The sequence below is a fragment of the Serinus canaria genome, chromosome 1A, assembly GCF_022539315.1.
Source record: "Serinus canaria isolate serCan28SL12 chromosome 1A, serCan2020, whole genome shotgun sequence".
In the NCBI taxonomy this organism is placed as follows: domain Eukaryota; kingdom Metazoa; phylum Chordata; class Aves; order Passeriformes; family Fringillidae; genus Serinus; species Serinus canaria.
The window spans coordinates 69,496,772-69,518,939 of NC_066314.1; the positions used below are offsets into that span (position 1 = coordinate 69,496,772).

At 39.5% G+C, this 22,168-nt stretch overlaps 1 protein-coding gene across 2 annotated transcripts in view; it reads left to right on the top strand.

The window, feature by feature from the left end:
* The window catches only part of PIK3C2G (phosphatidylinositol-4-phosphate 3-kinase catalytic subunit type 2 gamma), a 206,320-nt gene that overhangs the window by 78,578 nt on the left and 105,574 nt on the right, over positions 1-22,168 (top strand). For both annotated transcript variants that reach the window (XM_018919832.3, XM_030238643.2), the window contains 3 exons: positions 4,273-4,461; positions 15,962-16,055; positions 17,570-17,664. In XM_018919832.3, coding sequence (XP_018775377.2) covers positions 4,273-4,461; positions 15,962-16,055; positions 17,570-17,664 — 378 coding nt within the window. The remainder of the gene's footprint in view (positions 1-4,272; positions 4,462-15,961; positions 16,056-17,569; positions 17,665-22,168) is intronic.

Genomic DNA, 22,168 nt, shown 5'->3' on the forward strand with positions numbered 1-22,168 from the left:
CCCATGTTTTCCCATAGTTTGTTGTTTTCTCCTGTTTTACAGGCAAAGGTGGTCTAGTAAATGAATCATCAAGGGAAGGGTAGCATATCTGGGGTTTGAATGAAGCAATTCCATTTTTTGGTATTTTGTTAATCCAGCCTGTAGATTCTGTTGTATCTGTATCAGAGGAATTCTTTCAACCTTTCTCATTCATGAGATACTTTCTCTTAAATTGTAGCATGTTTCTATCCCAACACATTATTGCCAGGTTATCTGAAGATTTCTTCTTTTCTTTTTGTCTATATGTCAAGAAAAAGAGAGGAATCTAGGCAGCTTTTTTAGTGGCAGCATCACTCCATGATGATGCTTCAGGCTTACAAGCCTCAAATATGACTTTGAAATAAGTAGGTGTCTGTGTCAGAGCATACAAGAAACCTTTCTCAGTCTGTCAGGATCCTTCTGTTCATCCAACTGCAAGCAGAGGGAATATGTGAATGGACAGAAAATTCTTAAACCAGTGGTAGAAAAGGAAGAAACAGTGGTTAAAACCAGGCAGCTGCATGGCTGTCTTTCTTACAGGTTGTTGAATGCAGTAGTGTTCTAAGTCCAACACTGCCATAAAACTGACAGCACAGACAGCCTGATTCTGTTCTTCCTCTCTGCAGGGTCATGATCCAAGTCTGCTGCTGGAATAGATGCAAATACAATATATTTTTATATACAGAATCCAAAAATTGGTTGCCCCAGTAGCCGTGCTTAGTCTATCCAGTATCTGGACCCAGATCTTGCTCTCCCCAGCTGCTGACACCCTTAGCATAAAATAAACACACAAAACACATAAAAACCCTCCAGGTCCACAGCTGATGGGCTGGTTGCTGGTGCTTGAGCCTCTTCCTGGTCCATGAGTGTGTGTCTGCTCCAGACATGTGCTCCTCCCAGCAGCTCAGACTCTTTCTGGTAGATGGCTCAGACCACTGGTCCTTGTGGCCAGCTTTTCCAATCTCATCCACTCTCTTGGATGTTGATTAATGAAGGTGTTGTTGAGTGGGACTGAAGGAAGTGAACATACCCACATGGTTCTTGTGCTCCTCACAGCCCCTGACTCTGATCTTTGGCATCATCACCAATCATCACTCTGATCTTTGGCATCATCACCAAGCACATGGCTCCTGTGCTCCTCACAGCCCCTGACTCTGATCTTTGGCATCATCACCAAGCCAGACCAGAGAGAGCCAAGAGGAGAGGTCATGACTTACTGCCAGCTGCTTTGGGTGACCTGCAGACATTCCAGATGTGAGGTTCTGATTCCTTTAGGATTACTGTGTTTGAAGTACAAGCCCCAGAAAACTCTGCATCTGAGATTAATGCTGCTCTTTGAAGCTGGTGCAGCCTGCTTGCCCAGTGTGTCCCAGTGGAGGGATGGCAGACTGGTTTGAAGACAGGATCATGCCAGTCTGGTTTCTGACATCTTCATTTTCTTCATTCATTATTTTCCTTCTACCTTTCCTTCCCTCTCTTCCAGCTTCCCTTTTCCTTTTGGAAAGGATCTAGTTTGCTTACCAGTGGTCACAAGAATCCTGCAGTGAGGTGTGATTAGATCCCCTTCCAGCTGGGTGAATAGTGGAAGAGGTCTTTTCCAGTCTGTCCATGGAAGAGAAACTTTAAAGTGAAAATCAGTGCTGGGGGACAGAAATTCTCATTTTCTACCTTTGCTGCTCTCTCATCTCTTTGCCTTTTGTCTTGTTCTCCTTTAGTACTGAAAGTAAAGAACAAAAGCAGATCAGAAGCATTTAAACTCATTTTTTGCTCTTTTCCCCTCCCACCAAAAAAGCAGCAGCTAACAAAGCCTTCAGAGAAGCTGTTTTCTTCATTTAGTTAAAGGGATTAATCAAATCCTGAACAGAAAACTGCTGAATTATTTAGTTTATAGGGTGTTTTGGTTTTATTCATGTTAAGCAGAAGGCTATATATTTTAATATATATCTCATATGGAGGGAAATTTAGATACACCTAAATAGGTGTACCTCTTTAGAGACACCTAAATAGATACACCACCTAAAAAAATATAAACTTAACTTTTATCAAAAAAAAAAGAGGTTTAAATATCATATTAACCCTATTGAGACAAAGAAATGCCCTTATTTGCATAAAAATCTTCAGATCCTTTATGTATGCAAAATAATTTTACCCTCCTAAATGTCTTAAATGTTTATATAAACTTTGTTACAAACTTAAAATCAAACCTTAAGACACTCCTACCCCACCCACCCTTTCATTTCATCTCTGATCTTTAAAGCATGCAAGGAGAAAATGGCATTGCCTCTGAGTAAAGTCAGAGGGAGAAATCTGTTATTTAGAGCACATGATACAAGGATTGATTTCTTATCACCCTTTGCAAGCTCAGTAGAAGCTTCAGCTGCTTTAATCTGAACAGCAGCCTGTCTAGTTTGGAGGATGCTGTTTGAAAGCTGAAATCTCTGCTCAGTTATCCTTTGAAGGAGGTCCTTGAGCTGGACTGGCCTGCAGAATGCCATCCCAATGCACAAGAAACCAGACAGCAATGAAGTTTCAGGCCTGCTTTTATCTCTTCTTCTGTGTGTGACTTTTTCACATGATCTATCTATTGTCACAGAAGAAATGCTGTGAATTCTGGAGCTGTTTCTTGAAGTCATTACCAAAATGACACTTTTCCTGAGCTGCTTGCTGAAAGTCAGGATTGGTATCACACTTAAGTTCATCTTCTGCATACATTTATGAGCTTCTTCTCCTAAAGGGAAGAAATTAACATTCACTCAGGAAAAAAACATGCCCATCTTTGTGCTGCTGCTCTCTCTTCCTAAACACTTGGCAATTCAAAATTGCAAAGGAAAAAAAAGTTCTCAAGTGCCTACAGAGCCAAAGGAACTCATTTCTATGAGCTGTGAATGACACAATCTTGACAGTTAGAGTGGGGCTAGGATTTTTTTTCGGCTAAGAATGTCCCAAAACATTGCAAATAGAAGGAAGACAACCTTGGAAAGAATGTAAACACTTGGATTTTGAGCCCTGTTTACACATCTGGATAATTAAATGCTTGTCTGGAAGCAAACTATTTACTTACTGCCTCCTACTAGATCCCTCACACCTCATTCTGAAATATTTAGGTTTTTTTAAAATCACAAATGTTTTATGACATTAACTAGCTGCATCACCAACCTGGTCAAACATGACCAAGAAAACCAATGTTCTTCTTGATTTGAGTAATTATTTGTATGAACTGGAGATCTGTTTGCTCTTTCTCTAAAACTCTCAAAAAGAGTTTGCTTTTGAAGGCTCTGATATCAAATTAAGGCTGTTGTCTGAGCTTGTCTCTCCAGGGAAATTTATTTTCCTGTTTTCTGATGTGTCAGAGCCTGAGATTTAATATGCATGAGGCAAAGACATCTGAATTGTTGACAAATCAGATGATATAAGGCAGAAATTATTGTGCTGTGGTGAAATATGGTGTGATGACTGACCATTTTATCAATATGACATTTAGATTTGTAATATCTCTGTGAGGAGTCTGGTATATTGCATCTTTCTATTTTCTTCTACTTATTTTTTTGTGAGTACAGTAAAACATTTTCAATTAAATATAGAAGTTGTTGGGAGCTTTTCTTTCCTTTTCTAACTCATTTCAGCACTAGGGGTAATCACACTCTGCTTGTGTGTACCTGTGCTCCTGTTTTTGTAAATGTGCATAGATGTGCCTAAATATTATTTAAAAGAAAATATGTTAAAAATAGACACATCTGCATTAAAGAGTCAAAGCAAGGGCAGGAATGAAAGCTGTGGCTTGCAGTGTTGTATGTCTGGTTTTGGAAGTTAGAGATGATTTGTAGCAGATAGGTGTAACAATAATTTACCCAGTGACAACTGTACCTTCTTTGTAAAAAAAAAACCAAACCAAAAAAAAAAACAAACCAACCAGTAAAAACAAACAAACAACACCAACAATAGAGAGAGCAGAGAAGAAAATTGAAAGTGCTTGGAATGTGAAATAATCATATATATATATATATATGTGTGTGTGTGTGTGTCTTTTGACAGTTCATTTCTATTTGACCTAAGGCTGACAGATCCAGAATATAAGTATCACTTTTCTTATAAAAGCTGGTCTGCAGAAAATGATATCCTACCCAAAGGAAAACATGTACTTAGCTGAAAAGCACTGTACTGTGTGACTTGGCCCCTCTGTACAATAAAGTTTGTGGCTACACAAAGCTTCAGGTGGTTTTAATTTCAAACTGAAATTTTAATCTTCTTTTCCAGACTCTCAGAGCAGCAGAGGAGAATCCTGTGGTTTTATCGCTACTCCTGCAATGAGCAGAACTGCTCCCTTCCCCTGGTGCTGGGCAGTGCCCCCAGCTGGGACAGAACCACTGTGTCAGAAATGCATGCCCTGCTCAGGGCTTGGAGCTTTTCTCACCCTCTGCAGGCACTTGGGCTGCTGACTTTCAGGTAAGGGAAAATCACCCAGGTGGGAAATGAGGGATCAGCAGGAGGATCAAGTGCTGGATCATTCAGTGCTGCTGTTTGCTCAGCACCCTGCCCAGGGTTGGTGCACTGGCTGGGATTTCCTTTCTCTCTGGGCCAAAGGGAAGATGGAGTTGCAGCTCTTGCCATGACCTTGAGTGTGCCAGCCATGTCTGCTTGGCTGAGAAGGTTTTCATTGTCACTGCTTTTAGATGGGACAAGATGGGACCATCTTTGGGCTAAGAACAATTCATTGCTCAGATAATCATCACTCTCAGAGGCTGTGAGCTTTTAGAGCAGCAAGCAGTTGGTTATAGCTCAAAGTAGTCACAAGTTCTTTGTTACAAGGCAATATAAAACTTTCTAAACTAATAGAGAGTTGTCACAAAATTTATTTTGCTTTTCTAACCTATCACCTTTACTTAATTTTGCTTCACTTTTGTCCAATAGGCTTCTGTCTCACAGGCACACAGATGCCTCTGTTATAACTTCTAAACTCTTAGGTTACTCTGTACAACCACATCACTTCATTACAAACCCTTCACCATCTTATCAATACAATTTCTCACTTACTTAAGGCACATTCTCTCCTACAACTATAGAAACATAAGTTGATGATTTTTCTGCTTAATGTCTGTGTGCTTTATTTTTACATCAATCCAAGCTCCTTCCAAGGCTGCAGATCAAATCCTTCAGTGTCTGTGGAAGTTTCTGTTTTTCCAATTCCCACAGGAAAGTAATGCTAAGCAGGAGGATCAAGTGCTGGATCATTCAGTGCTGCTGTTTGCTCAGCACCCTGCCCAGGGTTGGTGCCCTGGCTGGGATTTCCTTTCTCTCTGGGCCAAAGGGAAAATGGAGTTGCAGCTCTTGCCATGACCTTGAGTGTGCCAGCCATGTCTGCTTGGCTGAGAAGGTTTTCTGTTTCTCAGGATAATGAAAAGAGTCTTTCATTCTCCAGGAGAGATTCAGGCAGTTTCTGGTAACAGGTGATCAGTCAAATACTTAGCACTTGCACAGCTCTCCATAACTTCAAACTACTCAACAGGCACGAGGTGAATAATGGGAGTTAAGAAGGACTGAAATGTATCTCTAGATTATACAATAATCTATGTAAATACATACAGTCCCACGTGTAACCTATCTTTCTGAAGCAGACTGGATGGAACTTTGAAGTGAGTGGAATAAATTCTGTTGTGGTGCCTTGTTCCACCCCCACTGCCTGCACTGGGGCTGATTGTTGCTCAGGACACTTGCTTGATGCTGGAGATAGCCCACCCCCTGATGGAACAGAGATTCCAGAGGACAGGATCTGTGTCAGCAGCCACACTCCCTCCAAAAACCTGGGAGGTGTTCTGCATTAAGTGACCTGTAAAAGCATTACACATGCAGATGAAATGCTTGAGCAAATTTGTTTTATCAAGCTGTTGCTTGTCTTGGGTAAGCACAAGCTGCATCAGTTTTGCAATCTCAGTTTCATGCTCTACCTTTGGGGAAAAATAAACCTCCTCTAAAGCTTTACTTGGGAAATATAGTGTGACTTGAAACACTTACTGCCAGATTATTAAAAATAGCCATTTAATAATCTAAAACTGATCATTTTCCTGGATGCAATTTCCTAATACTTCCTAACATATCCTAATATTTCCTAATGTATCCCAGATTTCTGTCTGAACTATTGGCAGTTTCACATGTTTGCATACATGTCTTTTTTATTTATAGTGGGAATAGTGGCAGCAAAGATCCTGACAAATCAGATTCTGGAGCATAATATTGTTATTTTTCATTATGAAATTATTTGGATCCAGTTCTAATTTATAAAAGATCCATGTAGAAAGGAGTATATGGGCAGTGTGTTATTGCTATTTATCATTATGAAATTATTTGGATCTAATTTTAATTTATAAAAGATCCATGTAGACAGGAGTATATGGGCAGTGTGTTATTGCTGTTTATCATTATGAAATTATTTGGATCCAATTTTAATTTATAAAAGATCCATGTAGAAAGGAGTATATGGGCAGTGTGTTATTGTTATTTATCATTATGAAATTATTTGGATCCAGTTCTAATTTATAAAAGATCCATGTAGAAAGGAGTATATGGGCAGTGTGCTGTCTTCCAGACTTCAGAGTAGAAAGAGAATTTGACAGGGTTTGTCAGAGCTTGCCAGGCTTTTAGATCAGACCTTTTGGCCCATTTTGTTTCTGTGTCTGGGTGGCATTTCTACAAGGGAAGATCTTGATTGCTCTTTGAAGATGCAGCTCTGCACGAGGGTGTGGTGCAGAGTATCAGCCCTCTCAGGTGCTCCAGAGAGTATTTAATATTACTCAGTCTGTCCCCCAGCTTCTCAGAGTGCATCAGCTGCACCCATTGTTCATTCTGGCTGCACAAAGATTGCTGGCATGCAAAGGAGGGGAAGATGTCCCCACTTTGTCCTTCTTGTGCCACCACGGGGAGTGGCTGGCACTTGCAGCTGTGCCAAAGAACAAGTACTTCTCTCCTGATCAGGATCTGAGATGCCTTGTCCCTTTAGTTTCCCACAGAAGATAATATCAGTCCAGGTTTTTTCCTTTGTGGCAATACTGCAGAAAGAAGTTTTACATCACAGAACAAATCTTCTTAGGAAAAAAAAAAATCTGTCCTTCTTATAGGCACAATATCTTGCTGGTGCATGAACAGCTGGGAAGCTAACCTCCAGAACACAGGGATTACATTTCCTTAAAGATGCCTCCTTTCAAAAGTGTCTGGGTCACTGACTGAACTGCTGAGACACTTGGATACATGCAAATTGAGAGAGTGGGTTGAAGGAGAGGAGTACTTTCCATATAAATGCATTTCTGAGGTTTCTTCTCTTAGTTCTCTATTTCTCAGTTTTCTATCATTTTGAGAGAAGTACAGTAACACTGGCTAGGGTCCAACCTTCCTTCCCCCTTACCCTCCCTGACTTTGGATCACAGGCTCTTTAACTGAGCTGGTTGTGAACATTCATTCAACTCTATCCCATTTTATGTTTGGCACTGACAACTCATCAACTCAGTTCCTCACTTCTATCATGCAGGAAACAGCTCTCTGATTTCTTGTGATTGCTAAGACACGGCTGAAAGATCCAAGTTCATATAAAACATGAGCAGAATATAAAATAAATTCTCTCCATACATTCATGTCTATTTCAAGGACTTGTGTTACCATCACTATCAAACCATGGGTAAGGAAAGTGAATTAGAGCTGATCTTTGTCTACAAGTGTTTCTGGCAGGAGCAACTGCACTCAGTCAGCCCAAAAGTCAGTGTAGGGCATCCTCTCTCCAGTGGTGACCAACAGCAGCTCCCCAGGGAACTGAGTGAAAATGGGCCAAACACAGTGACCCTGCTGCTCTCCCAGCTTTCAGTGTTCTGCAGCTCAGAGACTTCCTCAGACAGATTTTGTTGTTGTTGCTGTTGTTGCTGTTGCAAGAGCCCTCTTGCATTTTTCTTCAATGATTTTTTCCAAAGTAAAATTGATTCTGCATAAATATTCAGCTTACAATCCTAAAGCAAGATCTGCAGCTTAGCTCTGTGCTGTGTTATTTCTGTGCACCACAATTTATCAATACCATAAAAGAGGCCAAGAGTTTCCAGTCACTCCAGATTCTGGATGCTCTCTTTGGTGGAGTTTCAGTTTGCAGTGACTTTAGGAGAACCTGAATCTGTGCTGCCGGCACAGATCACTCTTTAAAAAGGATTCTCAAAATCACTGCCACTTCTTCAAGCCTTGGTTTGGGAACCTTAAATTATCCTTCTTCTCAGAGCAAAAAAAGCAGCTGATTAAACTCAAACACCTGTTGGTGAGCACAGAGAAATGAAAACCATTGGAGAGGAGTCCTGGCATTGTAGGCAGCATCCCAGAGCTTAGGGAGGGCTATCACAGCCCAGCAGATCAATCCTCCCATCAGCAATCTGAACTGGAAAGCTCTTTGCAACTTCCTGCAATTTCTAAGTTGTTTTGTTCACCTCACAGTTAAAGATACCCTTTAATAGATGTTTCTTGTTCTTGGAGTCTGTCTCTCTTGCTCATGCTCTTCCACTTTGCAGGCAGCCCTCAAGGCAGGCAAATGATAACATGCTCATTTATGCAGTGGAAAGGAAGAACTTTCATAAATGGAAAACACAATCACGGTACATTTCACAGATAAATTCAGCTGCAACCTTGAATCCAGTACTCAGAGCAAGTGCATTGTTTCTTAGAGCCCCAGAAACCAATGCTTAAAAAAAGGAATTTAAAAAACCATTAATGTTTCTTTAATCAATAAAGATGCAATGGAGAGGATGGGAGGGGGAAGTGGAGAAAAAAGATTTTACACTCTTACCTCTAATTTCAGGGAAGGATGGTTATAAGCTGCTGCCTGAAATATAAAATTATCCCTAAGGCAGAAGTATGGAGAGAGTCCCTCCTACTCAGAGCAACTTCTTGGTGCCCTGTGCACTTTGCTGTTGATTTCACTTATTGGGCTTGGTAAAAGGCCAAGCTTCAGTGAGTCAGAGCTTTCCCCAGCTGCATCCAGGGAAATAACACCAGTGCACTCCTTCATTCAGAGAGTTTCCTTGATGACAGAAAGAAACCAAGGGCAGGGTCAGCAATGCCATCATCTATGATGTGCTGCTAGCAGGCCAATGTTTTGTGTGTGTTTAGAACAACCACAGTTGGGAATTTTTAGTCAGGTTATCTTACAATTCAAGTTACTGCAAAGTCCAAGCACATTCATTAATCCAACCAGCAAATTTTTTTTTGTTTTTTTTCCTTTTTTTGCCTTTTTTTTTTCCTGGCCCAGTTAGAGTACACCTGCAGCCCTGTGAGGTGCCATGGCTGGGAATGAGGAAACTGAGCTAGAATCAGGAAACAGCCATGGAATGTAAGTCTTTTTTCCAGCACAGTGCATGGCTGGCTGCAACCATTTTGAAGAAGCTTGTGGAGGTGAAGATGTAAGCTCTCTGTTAGGCTTAAAAAATGTCTTGGAGATTTCTTGTTGAATTCTAATTCTTTCAGGGCAGCTGCACAGGAAAGAACATTCCTTTAAAACCATGGGCCAAATCAGTGTCAGACAGTTTTGGTTATAGTATCCCTCAGCCTGTGACTGTCAGTATTATTCTTGATTCTCACTTTATGTAGCAGAGTGCTATGGCATTTCAGAGGTTCAGATATCTAACCAATAATTAAAATAAAATGTGATACCTTGAAGACAAGTTTGGTTCTTATACCTTTGAAAGCCAAAGGGATTTAGAATTTTTGAATCAGATTGTCATTGTTTCAATTTAAAATGTTCCCTTGGAGCTCCCAAGGGAGTATTTACAAATACAGCAGAGTATTTATAAACCAGATAGCAGCAGAGCACACCTTGCCTGTTTGCATCTTGTTCCTTGCCTGTAGTTTTGCACCAACATGGAGAGCAAACACAGGCTCAGGCAAAGAAATAAGATAAGAACAAAGCAACACTCCACAATTAATTTGGTACTTTGATGTACAGAACATGTAACTGATAAAGCTTTAAAACTGCTTATTCTTAAAATACATGAAATTTAGTGATAACTTAGATGGTGATGCATGCAGTGCTAGGAACAGACAAGTCTTCTGTTTAAACAGTGGCATGTGATGAATTCTTTATTTTTTTTAACTGCTTTTAACCATTTTTAGCTTTTTTGGCAATAAATATGAGGGTACTGCAGCAGAATGCTGTAGTAGGACAAATAGACAACTCTGTAGAATATTGCATGTTTTCTGTGCATAAAAGTGCACTCTAGTCAGGAAGCTTAATCTAAATAATCATGTTTTCCATGGTTTAATCTTCAGTTTTAATGTAACAGAGAAGTTTGCCTCTAGGGTGGGAAGAACCTTCTAGATCATACAGGTTTCAAATGGAAATTTCTTTTTCTTAATTTCTTCCTACTCTTGTCCTAAGATATGGTTCACCATATGGTCTCCATGACATCTTAAACTTATTCTTAGTTGTTTCACTCAGAATTTCTTGTAGAAAATCTCTATGAGCATCACTGAAAGTGTATTTTCTGTGAGTAAATTCAACAGATCTACCTGCCAATCAATCAGCCAAAGCAAAATGAGTGAATGTGACCATGACCTTTGCAATGAGTGGGGCTGGGAAGGGTTCATGTGACCTCTCACAATGAAGAGGGAATTTCTCTTGAAAACAAAAAATGAAAAGGAGTGTCCTATTTATTGATGATATTTGTTATCTTTCTGTAATTTCATTTAGTCCTTTCTTTTTCTAACCTTCATACACTCACGTGGTGTTTTCTTTAGAAGCCCTCAAAGGAATGAAAAAACCACAAACTGAAAATCCTGCTTACCTTATCTGTAAGCTAAAACTACACACCTTAATCATTATTCTTGTAATTTCTTCTCTCTTCCTGTCTGTTTTTAAAATACTTAAACTGCCTCACAAAATTTCCCTATTATTGGCATGATACCCTTTACTACTCCAAGGGTTTTTGTTTTCTGTTGGAAGGTTTGCTAGTTCAGCTTCCCTTGTTTCTGCCCTTGTTTCATGGACTGAAGTTTTGATTTTTTGAAAATGCAACAGAACATAAAATGTGAAGGGAGATGCAGAGATAAGTGGCATGATATAACTCTACCTTAGAAGAAGGCCTGTGAAAAGCTGCATTGTTCTCCTCAGAGATCATCGTGTGCCAGAAAATGTAGAGAACTGAGCAGTTTCACTTACCTGGCAAAGGTGTTCCAGCACAGGGCTATTTGAGGCAGCACAATAAAATTAGAATAGTCAAACTGTTAAAAATGAAATGCACATCTATTTCTCATTTACAGTCAGCTCACCACTGGCAGATGCTAAAATCTCAAGAGAATTTCACAGATCCACAGGACTCCTCAGCAGTACTGAGTGTTCTGTTTGAATCTGATTTAGCTGAAAGGTACAGCTAGACAAATAGCCCCTGACTGGCTATCTGTGTGAAAAGAATCAAAGACTGAGAGCTTTCCTTATTTCTAAACCAAATTGTAATCTGTGCTCACCCAGCCCAAAATTCAGCTGTCACAAAAACATCTTCATGTCTCAAGGGAGATCTAATCATCTCCTCAGAAGTTAAAAAACAGGTTAAAAAACAGGCTGTCAATCACTGGCATCATGCAGAGAACAAAACTGCAAAAAGGGTGTTGAGTTTAGGCAGATGAGTGTTTAATGGGAGAAAAACAGTTTCCTAACTTGTGGAGAATCCAAATTATGAGAGAGACATTTGAAGTCCTGCACAGTGAGACCTGTAGCTGAGGACTAAACAACTATAATTTCCACATTGTTTATTTTTTGGTAGAGCCTGGGATGTTTCTGATGTGTGTAAACCTGGAACAGGTTTGTAAGAAGCCATGACCTCTGTTGTGGAGTACTCATTGCCTTAAGAGACAACAGCTAAATTGGCCAAAAGAAGAAAGCTGGAAGATATTCCAGTGCAGCCAGGCAAATAAATGGGGAACACTTGGGTTCTAGTCAGAGACCAGGACCACAACACAGTGGTTCTATTCAGTGAAGTATTTATTGACCAATAAGTTGTTTGTTGAGGGGGGAGAACCAAAACAAACAACTTTAAGTGAATGGAAACGTAAACCTGGATGAGGGTTACCATTTTGAAATGATACAGTAAAAGAATCTTACAAGCATTGTAAAAAGGTTTCACTTTAAGCTGGGTTTGTTTTAGCTAAATTCCCAGATATTTTGGTGACAACCATAAAGGTCCTTGAAGGTCCTGCCTCTCTGAAGCCACAGGCAGAGCCACATGTCAGGAATTCTGTCACTTCAAATCCTTCCAAAAATTGATCTGATGCTGACAGACTGCTACAGATGAGCTCCTGTTTCTGAGGAATGTCCCCTTAAAGACTGGAATGTTGAATTTGTTGGGATAGACTTGTCTCACTTGTCTGCTTTCAGAGTTTTCAGCATGTGTAAGTAAATAATTACATGTTCATTACAGCAAACCATGGAAATCAGCTCTCCTCTAATATCCAAACTATAAAGCTCTTTTTCTTAGGCCTGAAGTGATGTCTCTTGCATTGAGTTAGAGTCAAAAAATCAATTAATTTTGTCCTCTAATCAAGACTAATTTATGGATTACTAAAATCAGATTTGATGCAACTCAAACATTTTCAAGATTATTCACTGAAAAAAACCCCTTCCAGCCCTAATGAAGCACCAGACTGCAAGATGGCACAGTTTCCAGGCATGTGAAAGGATTTTTTTTCACTCAGATTTGCTTCTAAACCATCCCCTTTTATTGGCTTCTAGCAAATAAACTGGTGCAAGTGAGAACAGCACAGCACCATGTAATACTAGAGGAGTTCATTAGAGTTTGCTGTAACCCCAATGTTTCTGAGGCTGTGAAATGTTTGCTCAAATACAAATGTAAGGGGGAAAACAAATAGAATTAAATATTGTGACTGTGTACAATATTTAAATACAAATTCAGTATTGTATCTGTGGCCCTGAACAATACTGAAATTCAAAAAAAGCAAAGGATATTGCATCTGGGGATTAACAAATTGTCAGGTAGTTAAAAAAACAGGCTGATTGTCCATTCTGTTCAAAAACTAAGCTAAACCTCAGGCTGACCTCAAGATTTACAAGCTGAAGGAAACAGTTCAGTCACCAAAACCAAGAAATTACCAAAATCTCATTGAAGAAGAATGACAGGAGCCATGTTTCCTGGAACAGGTATTTCACCACAGTGCCTGTCATTGCCCAATCACACCTGGCACTGCTTCTGGCTTTGAATGACACCAAATCAATTCTAAATAAATCAAATGATAGCTGCTGAATTTTCTGGAAATTTTAGGATTAAAATAATTTTCTTGTTCTTTGTCTAGCTGGAAAAAAAACCCAGGAGTTTCTGTCCTCATAGCATTGCTTGAGTTCAGATCTTGGCTGCTGGTAAGGACAAGCTGTAACTAAGGAATAACAATTTTGTGCCTGGCCTTGTGCCTGTGTGGAGTGCATTTCACTGCTCAGTAGCCTGTTGAACTAGGCAAGAAGGGGAAGGGAAAAACTCATTTCCATATCATCTGCACATGCTTGGCACACAACCCTTTGGAGCCATTGCATAATTAGAAAATAGGATGATATGGAAGGGATTATTCTGTTTAATATATAGGCCTCCTTCAAATATGTTTTGTTCTAAATAGCTGTGTGAATATTAAAGTATCAACTTCTCATTCCTAATAGGTTGCCTGGAATAAATAAGTTATAAAAATAAGCCTTGCAAAGATCTAATTTGGGCCCAGGATGATCATTTATTTATGCTGCATTCCTCCTCTCCCCGTCGAGGCCCTCTTGGCATTATACAAAGAATTACAAACCCTACTAGAAACATCATTAAATATGTGCCATAACAGACAGACAAAATAGTAAAACCAGACCAGAGTCACACTGCTAAAGGATGCTGGAAAGTGTTACAGGTTGACATGGTTGTGTAAATGGTTGAGAAGTGTAAATGGCTGAGAAGTGTAAATGATTGAAAACCAATTTTTTCAAGTCCAAATTTCCACCTGTTTTTTTTTTTCCTTAATCAAAACATCCCCATTTTTATTAGAAGGCCTCCAGTTAATTCTCTGATCAAAGTGTACATTCTGTTCTGCCTCAGCTGGTTTTATTGAACTGTGGAGCTCAAGAGTCAAGCAGCAGGTGCCATTATAGCGCTGAGCACCAAGCTTTACAATTCCTTCTCTTTTGATCTCAACAGCAACAAGCAGTCCTTGCTGCAAATGTGGCCCTGCCTCCTCTGTTTCACTTCAGGTTTTATTTCTCTATTATTGGCAAGAGGTGCTGGGTGGGAAGGTGGGCAGAGCAGAGTGGTTCTGTGCTGAGCTCTTGAAGCAGTGACACTGCTGGCCTGTGACATGTCCTGCTGTGCATGAAGGGTCTGATTTCAAAGGACTTTCCTCAGGGTGGATTGACAGGATAACCCTTGTCCTTTAGTCATCATATTTTTCCTTTTTTTTTGTGCCTAGACTGCCAAATCAGAGATCTCTCCTAAAGGCCATGTGAGTTCACAGGGTAGGGATTCTCTGCTTGTTGTGGGGCAGGTGCTCACCCTCAGGGAACTGGATCAAAGCCCACCAGCTCTTCCAGGCAATGCCCACTTCACTGTTTGAAGACATTTCTGACCCTTCTTGCACCCCTGGTAACTGCAAGGTCTCCAGGAGCATTTCCAGTTTGCTTCAGGAGAAGACAGAAAATATTTTTTGGGGTGGCAATGGCCAGCAGGCAGGTACTGGTACACAAAAAAGGGTGACACCACATAGCAGGCACACATTGAGGAGCACATCTGTTCCTTTCCTTGATAAAGCAGAACAGCAAATCAGCCAAATTTCAGCCAATCCAGGCAACTTCTCTGTATGTGAAATTCTCTGTGTACAAAATCCTAGAATCATGGAGGTTGGAAAAGACCTCTGAGATCCTTGAGCCCAAACTTTAATAATTATTGTCACAATTGCAAAACGTGAAAAGGTAGAAATTACTTTTACATTTGCAAAATAAGTCCTTAAAAGATTCTCTTTTGGCTTTCAAATTTCAAAAGAGACACTGTATGCTTTCTATCCTTCCTCTTAGAAGAGAGAAAATGTTCTGTTAAGAGTCAGTTTTGATCAAGTCAGGCTACATCAAAATTTCATTCTCTTCCAAAGGAAAATGTTTTTACCATCTATATTCTCCAGCCTTCTTTTTCTGCATTATCACTGCTGCCACACTGTGTTTTCCTCTTTCATCATTTTCATGATGAGAGCTCCATCCCAAAATCCATACCAGGCTACAGCCACCCTGGTTGCAGCCAGAATTAGTTGAGAATATGGCTTGTGCTGGGTTCTCAAACATTTTCTCATCAGAAGTGTCTGTTTCACTGACTTGGAGCCTTTCTCAGGAAGGTGTTAAGTTTTTTTACCAAATTTGACATAATAAAATCCTAAAAATACCCAGCCTATGTTTTCAATTTCAAAATTCCTTTTTTCTAAAAAGTATTTTTGATTGTGTTACAACTGAAAACAGAAGAGCTGATTTGGGAATAAATTATCTGAGATGAATCCTTTTTGTATGGGAAATTTAAAACTTTTTTATTGTTGCTCAGAACAAATGAAGTCTTCAAGTGACTGTTGAAAGTTCACATGGCTCAGAAATTTCCTATTTCAGGTAAGAAAGAGCAGCAAGAGATCTGTAATTTGCTTTATATTTTGGGAAATTACAATAAGTGCTATTTCAAATTCAAAAAGTTATTTGAAGATCAGCTTTTTGGCTTTTTTTTCCCTGTGTGACACTCTAACAGTCAATCCAATTAAGTCATCTGTGGTGTGTTTCTTGTTACAATAAAGCAAATTAACTGATTTTTTTTTTTCCTGTTCCATTTTGAGAGAAAATCAGTTTTTCTAACATTTTATATCAGTGAGAGCTCAGGAGGTTTGCAGTGGTCTGGTAGCTCTTAATGACACCTATTTGTTTTTTCTCTAGTTTTCCAGATCAAGATATTCGCAGGGCAGCAGTCCAACAAATAGAAAATGTGTCAAATGATGAATTGTTGGAATATCTCCCACAGCTGGTTCAGGTAAGGAGGAAATTGATAGCCAAGGAAGCCTTCAGTCCAGATCAATAACTTCATTAAATATTTTTGATGCTTTCAGGTTGGTTAAGGCATTGTAAGGGGAGCAAATAAGTCCTGCCAACTGATGCAGTGAGTGGTTAAAAACAGGGCTGAGGGAGAGTCTGTTCCAACTTAGGAGCATGGAATTGTTTTGGCATTCTGATTGGGCTTTTGTAGATAGCACAGGAAGGAATTTTCACGTAACAAAGGAAAGTAAAAAGTGCATCTGAACAGGAGAAATACTGCTCAGGTGTCAGGGCTTCATTGCATGTCACCAACATGTTTTATGAAAAATCCTTTCCTTAGGATTTTTTCCTCCTGAGAAGCTGAGAGGCCTCAAGAACAAACTGTAAACAATTCTTATCTGCTGCTGTGGAATGCAACAGGTGGGTCTAGGATTGGTCTCATCTGGTTGTTTCTCATTAATTGCCAATCCCAGCCCAGCTGTCCAGACTGTCTGGGTCACAGACAAACCTTTGTTATTCATTCCTTTTCTATTCTTAGCCAGCCTTCTGCTGAAATCCTTTCTTCTATTCTTTTAGTATAGTTTTAACATAATATCTATCATAAAATAATAATCCAAGCCTTCTGAACATGGAGTCCAGGTTCTCATCTCTTCCCTCGTCCTGAGACCCCTGTGAACAATTCACAGCAGTCAAGGAAGGAAATACTGCTGCTACAAAATTTTTAGTGTCTGAGTTTTTAATCACTGGATTTTAATACCACATATACTGAGCAAACCACTCTCAACACAGAGTGAAGTGGACATTTGGTGTGCACTTGTCTCTAGAGATGTGCATTGCAGTGCACTGGAAATGAATGTTTTGCAAGTTGTGGCATCACTGCTTCCAAAGCCCTTGGTGATTGAGGAGGTGCTGGGCTGGGGCTGAGCAGGAGCTTCTGGAAGCTTTACCCCCTCACTTGGTGACACTGTGCATATGGATGACCCACTGTCCACACTGCAGAGCTTCTCAGGGGTTCTTTCTGTGTTTGTGATATCTGCTTATCTAGACAGATATCCCTCTGTGCATTTATGAATATATTCATGTCATCCCCTTCTGAGAGGCAGCAGAACCTTCACAGCTTTACAGCATTCACAAACTGCTGTGACCTTTCACCTTCCTCAGCTTCTGTTCTAAAATTTTTATTTTAATTTTTTTTTTTTTAATTTTTAATCTTTTATTTTCCAAACCAGATAATCACATAAAAAATTAAATATAGCAGCGATAGTTTTAAGTGGAGGGAGACAAGCTGCATATTTATATGGAAATTACCACAGACCTAGGGTGGTGTCTGTCTGTCTTACAGGAGGTGGTAGATGCTTGGGAGCTGAAGCTTCTCTGCTCATTGCATTGCCAGAGCAAACTCTCCATTTTCTGATTGCTTTGTTCAAACTAAGCACTGGGTGCTTTCTGTTATAAAGGAAAGACACCAAAGCCAGCACGAAATTGATTTTTATTATAATTTTTTCTGTTAAGGTGCTCAAGTTTGAGTGGAGTCTTGAAAGCCCTCTGGTGAAACTCCTGCTGAGTCGTTCTCTGCAGAGCATCCAAGTAGCCCATCAGCTTTACTGGTAAGACCATTTGCCATTACAGTTATTTTCTGTCAAAGTGAAATTTATCCCTGATTCCATTGGTGATTAATCCTCCTTTGGTTTAAAATCAACAGAAAAACTGAGTTTTGCTCCTTCCCTTTCATCTGGGTAACTTGTATAAAAGACTCACTTATCTCTGCCTTCATCCTGGCCCTGGGCAGGAGGAAGAGGGGGAAGTTCTGCCATTTGGATGTTCAGCATTTTCTTTGTTTGAACCAAAATTAGCCTTTCCCAGAATTTGCAAGCATTGGTTCACTTTCAAAGGAGGCTAGCTGCTTTTGTGATTCCCCTGACCTCTCCTGAAGTTGTCAGAATTGTCAGGCATGTCAAAATGTATGTTTTAATCATTTTTAAATCAGCCTGACTTGTGATGGTAGAATTTCCTTTTCATGCTTGTGGAGATGCACCAGGCCTGGCAGAAACTGCCATTCACCACCTGCCTCCAACATAAGGGCTCCTCTTATTGTATTATTGAATTATTCTGTTTGCTTTGCTGTTACCTCAAGGCTCTCTGAGAAGAATGTGGCTTTTGATGGCTCAACATCTGCCCTGTGATCTGAAAATCAAACTTTTGTATGTTTTCTTTTTTTTCCCCCCCCCATCTTGATAATGATGGATGAACTGAGCTTTCATTTACAGTTCAACTGGTTCAGATCCCTTAAACCAAAGCTTTCCTCCCTGCAAAGCAAAGAAAACAATTTGAAATGGATTAATTTGGTTGATGAAGTGTGGGGTTGGGAAGAGCATAAATAATACTTTCATACCTGCATGGTCTCTGGAAGTGTTAGTGGGGATAAACCAGAATTATTAATGTGTTTGTTTTACTGAAATGGGTAGGATAATGTGCTTAATGAGCATGTCTTTCAAATAAAGAGGAACCACATTTAGCCAGCCATTTTTCAACAGTGCCTGAAATATGCCTGAGACAATTTCTACTAATATCAAACTTATTCATACTGTACATGAAATATCCAGTCTGGAGTTTTAAATATGCCCTCAGAGCTGGTGGCTTTCCTATAAAATTGGAAATTATATCTAGGGTTCAGTGGACAGGGGAACATCATTAGTTTGCCTGTGTTTTCTGTAACTCCTCTCTTCTTCTCAGAAGAAAAATTATTTTCTGCAGTCTTCTTCCTCTTTACTTCCCAGTGCAGATCCCTATTTTTCCCCAAATTTTGCCCAAACTGTCTAATATTATAACTTTGGGTCATACAGAGCAGTTATTCTGTCACGAATATGTGTTTATCTGGAGCAGTGCAATGTAAAGTGGCAAAATAAATTGATTTTATACACAGCTTTATAGGGTAACTACATCCACATCAGGCAGGTTATTTCTCAAGGCTCCCTGTATTCTCTGCCTTTCAGCTGGTAGTAGCCCTGTCCATGCTGGGTCCCTCTTTTATTTAGGTGTTTAGTTCATATGTTTCAAGCTAAACTGAGAATTTAAACGTGGCAAACATCTCTTAACATTTGGTGCTTGTATTCACTATCTGCACTTTGGGATTTTTTGTTTACTCTGCTCACCCTGTTCTTCAGTAGTAAACTGTTTTCTACCTAACATTCCAATTTATGCAATTACTCATATTCTTACTCCTGGATTTTAAAAGACAGTTTCCCAACCCATAAATTCTACTCACAAAGTTTACCAGTAATTTTGTGGCTTTTATTAATAAAGTCTTAAATAATTAACAAAGTATTTCCTTCACAAATTGAATTTCAGTCATTATTAAAATAAAAAAGGAAAGCTGAGTTTTTCTTCCACTTATTTCTAAAGAGACTTTTAAAAGTTCAGTGATTTAATAATGTGGGGAGCACATGTGTGCATGTACACTCAGATAACTTCTTTTAAGAAATGTGATTAGGTTACATTTTATTCTCAAGTGCCATGTTCTGTTTCATTAACAAATTAGCTATCAAGAAGCAAGGATTGGTAAAAAACCTCCCTATAATAACAAGTTTTTTGTTTATTTTAATTTTAATGAGTGGCATTACAATACAAATACTGATAAATAATACAACAATGTGCACAGTGTACCTGCCCAAAATAAAACTTGGGGAAAAAAAGGGCTAATGCAATATAGAAAACTGCTGAAGTTGTTTCAGAGCTGATTTGAGCTTCCATGTTTTTACAATACTATTGTAAATTTAGAAATTGCTAGAAAAGGTGGTGACTGTGGACACTATCACTTATTTTAATGACAAATACTATTTAGAATAAGATGTTAATGACTTCAAATTGACTCAATTTCCCTGCAGGTCAGAGATAAGCAGCTACCCAACCATGGTGTACCATCTCATCACTTTTTTTAATATTAATGATAGCAAATTGTTAATTTCTTTTCATCAGGCACTGATAAGTTTATCTGAAGATTTTATTTAAAAATTATAGGGCAGTAACTGCCAAAGGTGGACAGAACAGAGAGAATTTCCATTTTTGGGACATACCTTCAGCTGTTGTCAGTCAGGATAGTTTCAGTCTGTTCTTTGCTTGGATCTGTTGCAGATTTGTTCCATGAATTCTGCTATTGAGAATGAGAGGATCTTACACCCTGTTTGAATGGCTGGGTTTTCTCTTATCATTTTGATGAATGATTCTTGATGAATCAGGGCCATTGCATCCATCAGTGTTTCACCTTCTCATTGAATGCCCTCTAAGGAGACAAAATTTGCCCGTGCATGCTGTGCCAGCACTGGAGTAGTACCATTTATATCCCATTTTAGCCTTATTTCAGGACTTCCCAATGTCCATGAGACATGCAGAATTATCCCACTACCTTCCTGATGCCAGTCCCAGCAGAGCTCCTGGCAGGCAAGAAGGCTGCAGCAAGTTTCCCCATTCCCTGGAGCCGTGGTGACAAGTTACTAAACTGGTTCTAGCAAAGCTAGAGGGCAAAGAAAGCTGCTGAGCCCTTTTGGGCCCTCCTGCTCACTGAAAGGCAGTGCTTTTCTCTTTGCTACTCCATCTTTCACACACAGGTGGGGTTTTGTCAGCTTTTGTGCTGGAGCTTTAATCCACCTGGCTTCCTGCCAGTTGCTTTCCCTCTTGCTTGAGTGTTTTTGGCTTTTAGCTGCTGTCACAGGTGGCAGATGACAGAACAGAATGCAGATGCCCCAGAACAGCTGGCTGGGGCAGCAGGTGGCCAGGAGAATGTTTCACAGATGGTTGCCTTCCACAGGAAGATTGAATAACAGGAGGAAATGTCCTCCAGGATCTGTGGCAGATGCTTGGAGGTGGTGCTGAGGAGCAGCACCATGGTCATGGAAGAGTGGGAGTGTTTGTAAATCCCCATAATCTGGTTTGCTTAGCTCAAGGAAAGGAAGAAGTCAGGGGAAAACCTTGCTGCAGACAAAATGTCCTTTTGTAGTTTGCCCTCTAAGTCACTTTGGAGAACTCTCCCAGTTTTTGGCATTTCTGAACTGCAGGTTGACTGACAGAAGAAAAGGGAGTAGGCTTCTGTCTTTTCCAAGCCCACATCTTGTAGAAAAGTAAGAATGTGAGATTAAAAAGGAACTTGCTGGAAACAATGTCAATCAGACTATTGATTTCATGGCTAGACCATAATTTTTTTTCTACATATACAGAAAAAGAACTATAAGAAGCAAAAAGAACAGCAATATATTAAAGTTTAAAAAGACCCCAGTTACATTTTCTGCTCTGGGGAGGTTTGTACCTCAATACCTTCTTCTCCAAAATCTGTTTTATTCAGAACTCCAGCACTGGAAAAATTTCCTCATATTTTCTGAAAGGAAATATATTTTTAACTGTCAGAACTGGTCTATGCTAACCATAATTTACTTAAAGTGTTCAAAAGAAAGAATAAATCAAGCAGATACTCATTTGTACACTTAATTATCTGAACATTAAACAGATGACCATCCTCCAGATCTTTTTCTTCTTGCATTATCATATCCTTCTCTGAGAGTCAGAAGTTGTTGAGTCTGCTAATTATGAAATGAGCTTCCCAAATAGCTGTGCAGAGCAGGCTGAAAACCCCAGCCCATTAAAATGACATGAATGTAATCACAAAAGATGTTCTTGTTTTTGCATTAATTTGGTCCTTTTTACTGAGCAGAATTAAAAAAAAAAACCCATTTAATCAGCTGTGTAACTTTGAACCTGTGAAGGAACAGCAGCCCAAGGGTATTGTTGATTCACCTTAGTGGAGATTGTGAATTTCACTGGGATTCAGAGAACTTGATGTGATTGTTGTGTTTTGGGCTGCAGAGAACCTCAGCCGTAGATCACACCTTGGGATTCTAGTTCTGAAATCTGAATTCCTATTTATGTAACACCAGTCATTTGGAGACCTTTATTTTTTCTTTAGTTTCTTAAAGGTCTAGTAAATAACACCATTAGAGCATTATTTGGGTGAGATAATGATTCAGCCAACTTCTGTGCTGAGTGCTTCATTACTAGCTGTGTGGGCCTTGGGTTATTGCCTTGTACCACAGACAGATAATTATTTTGTTTCCTAATTTACAG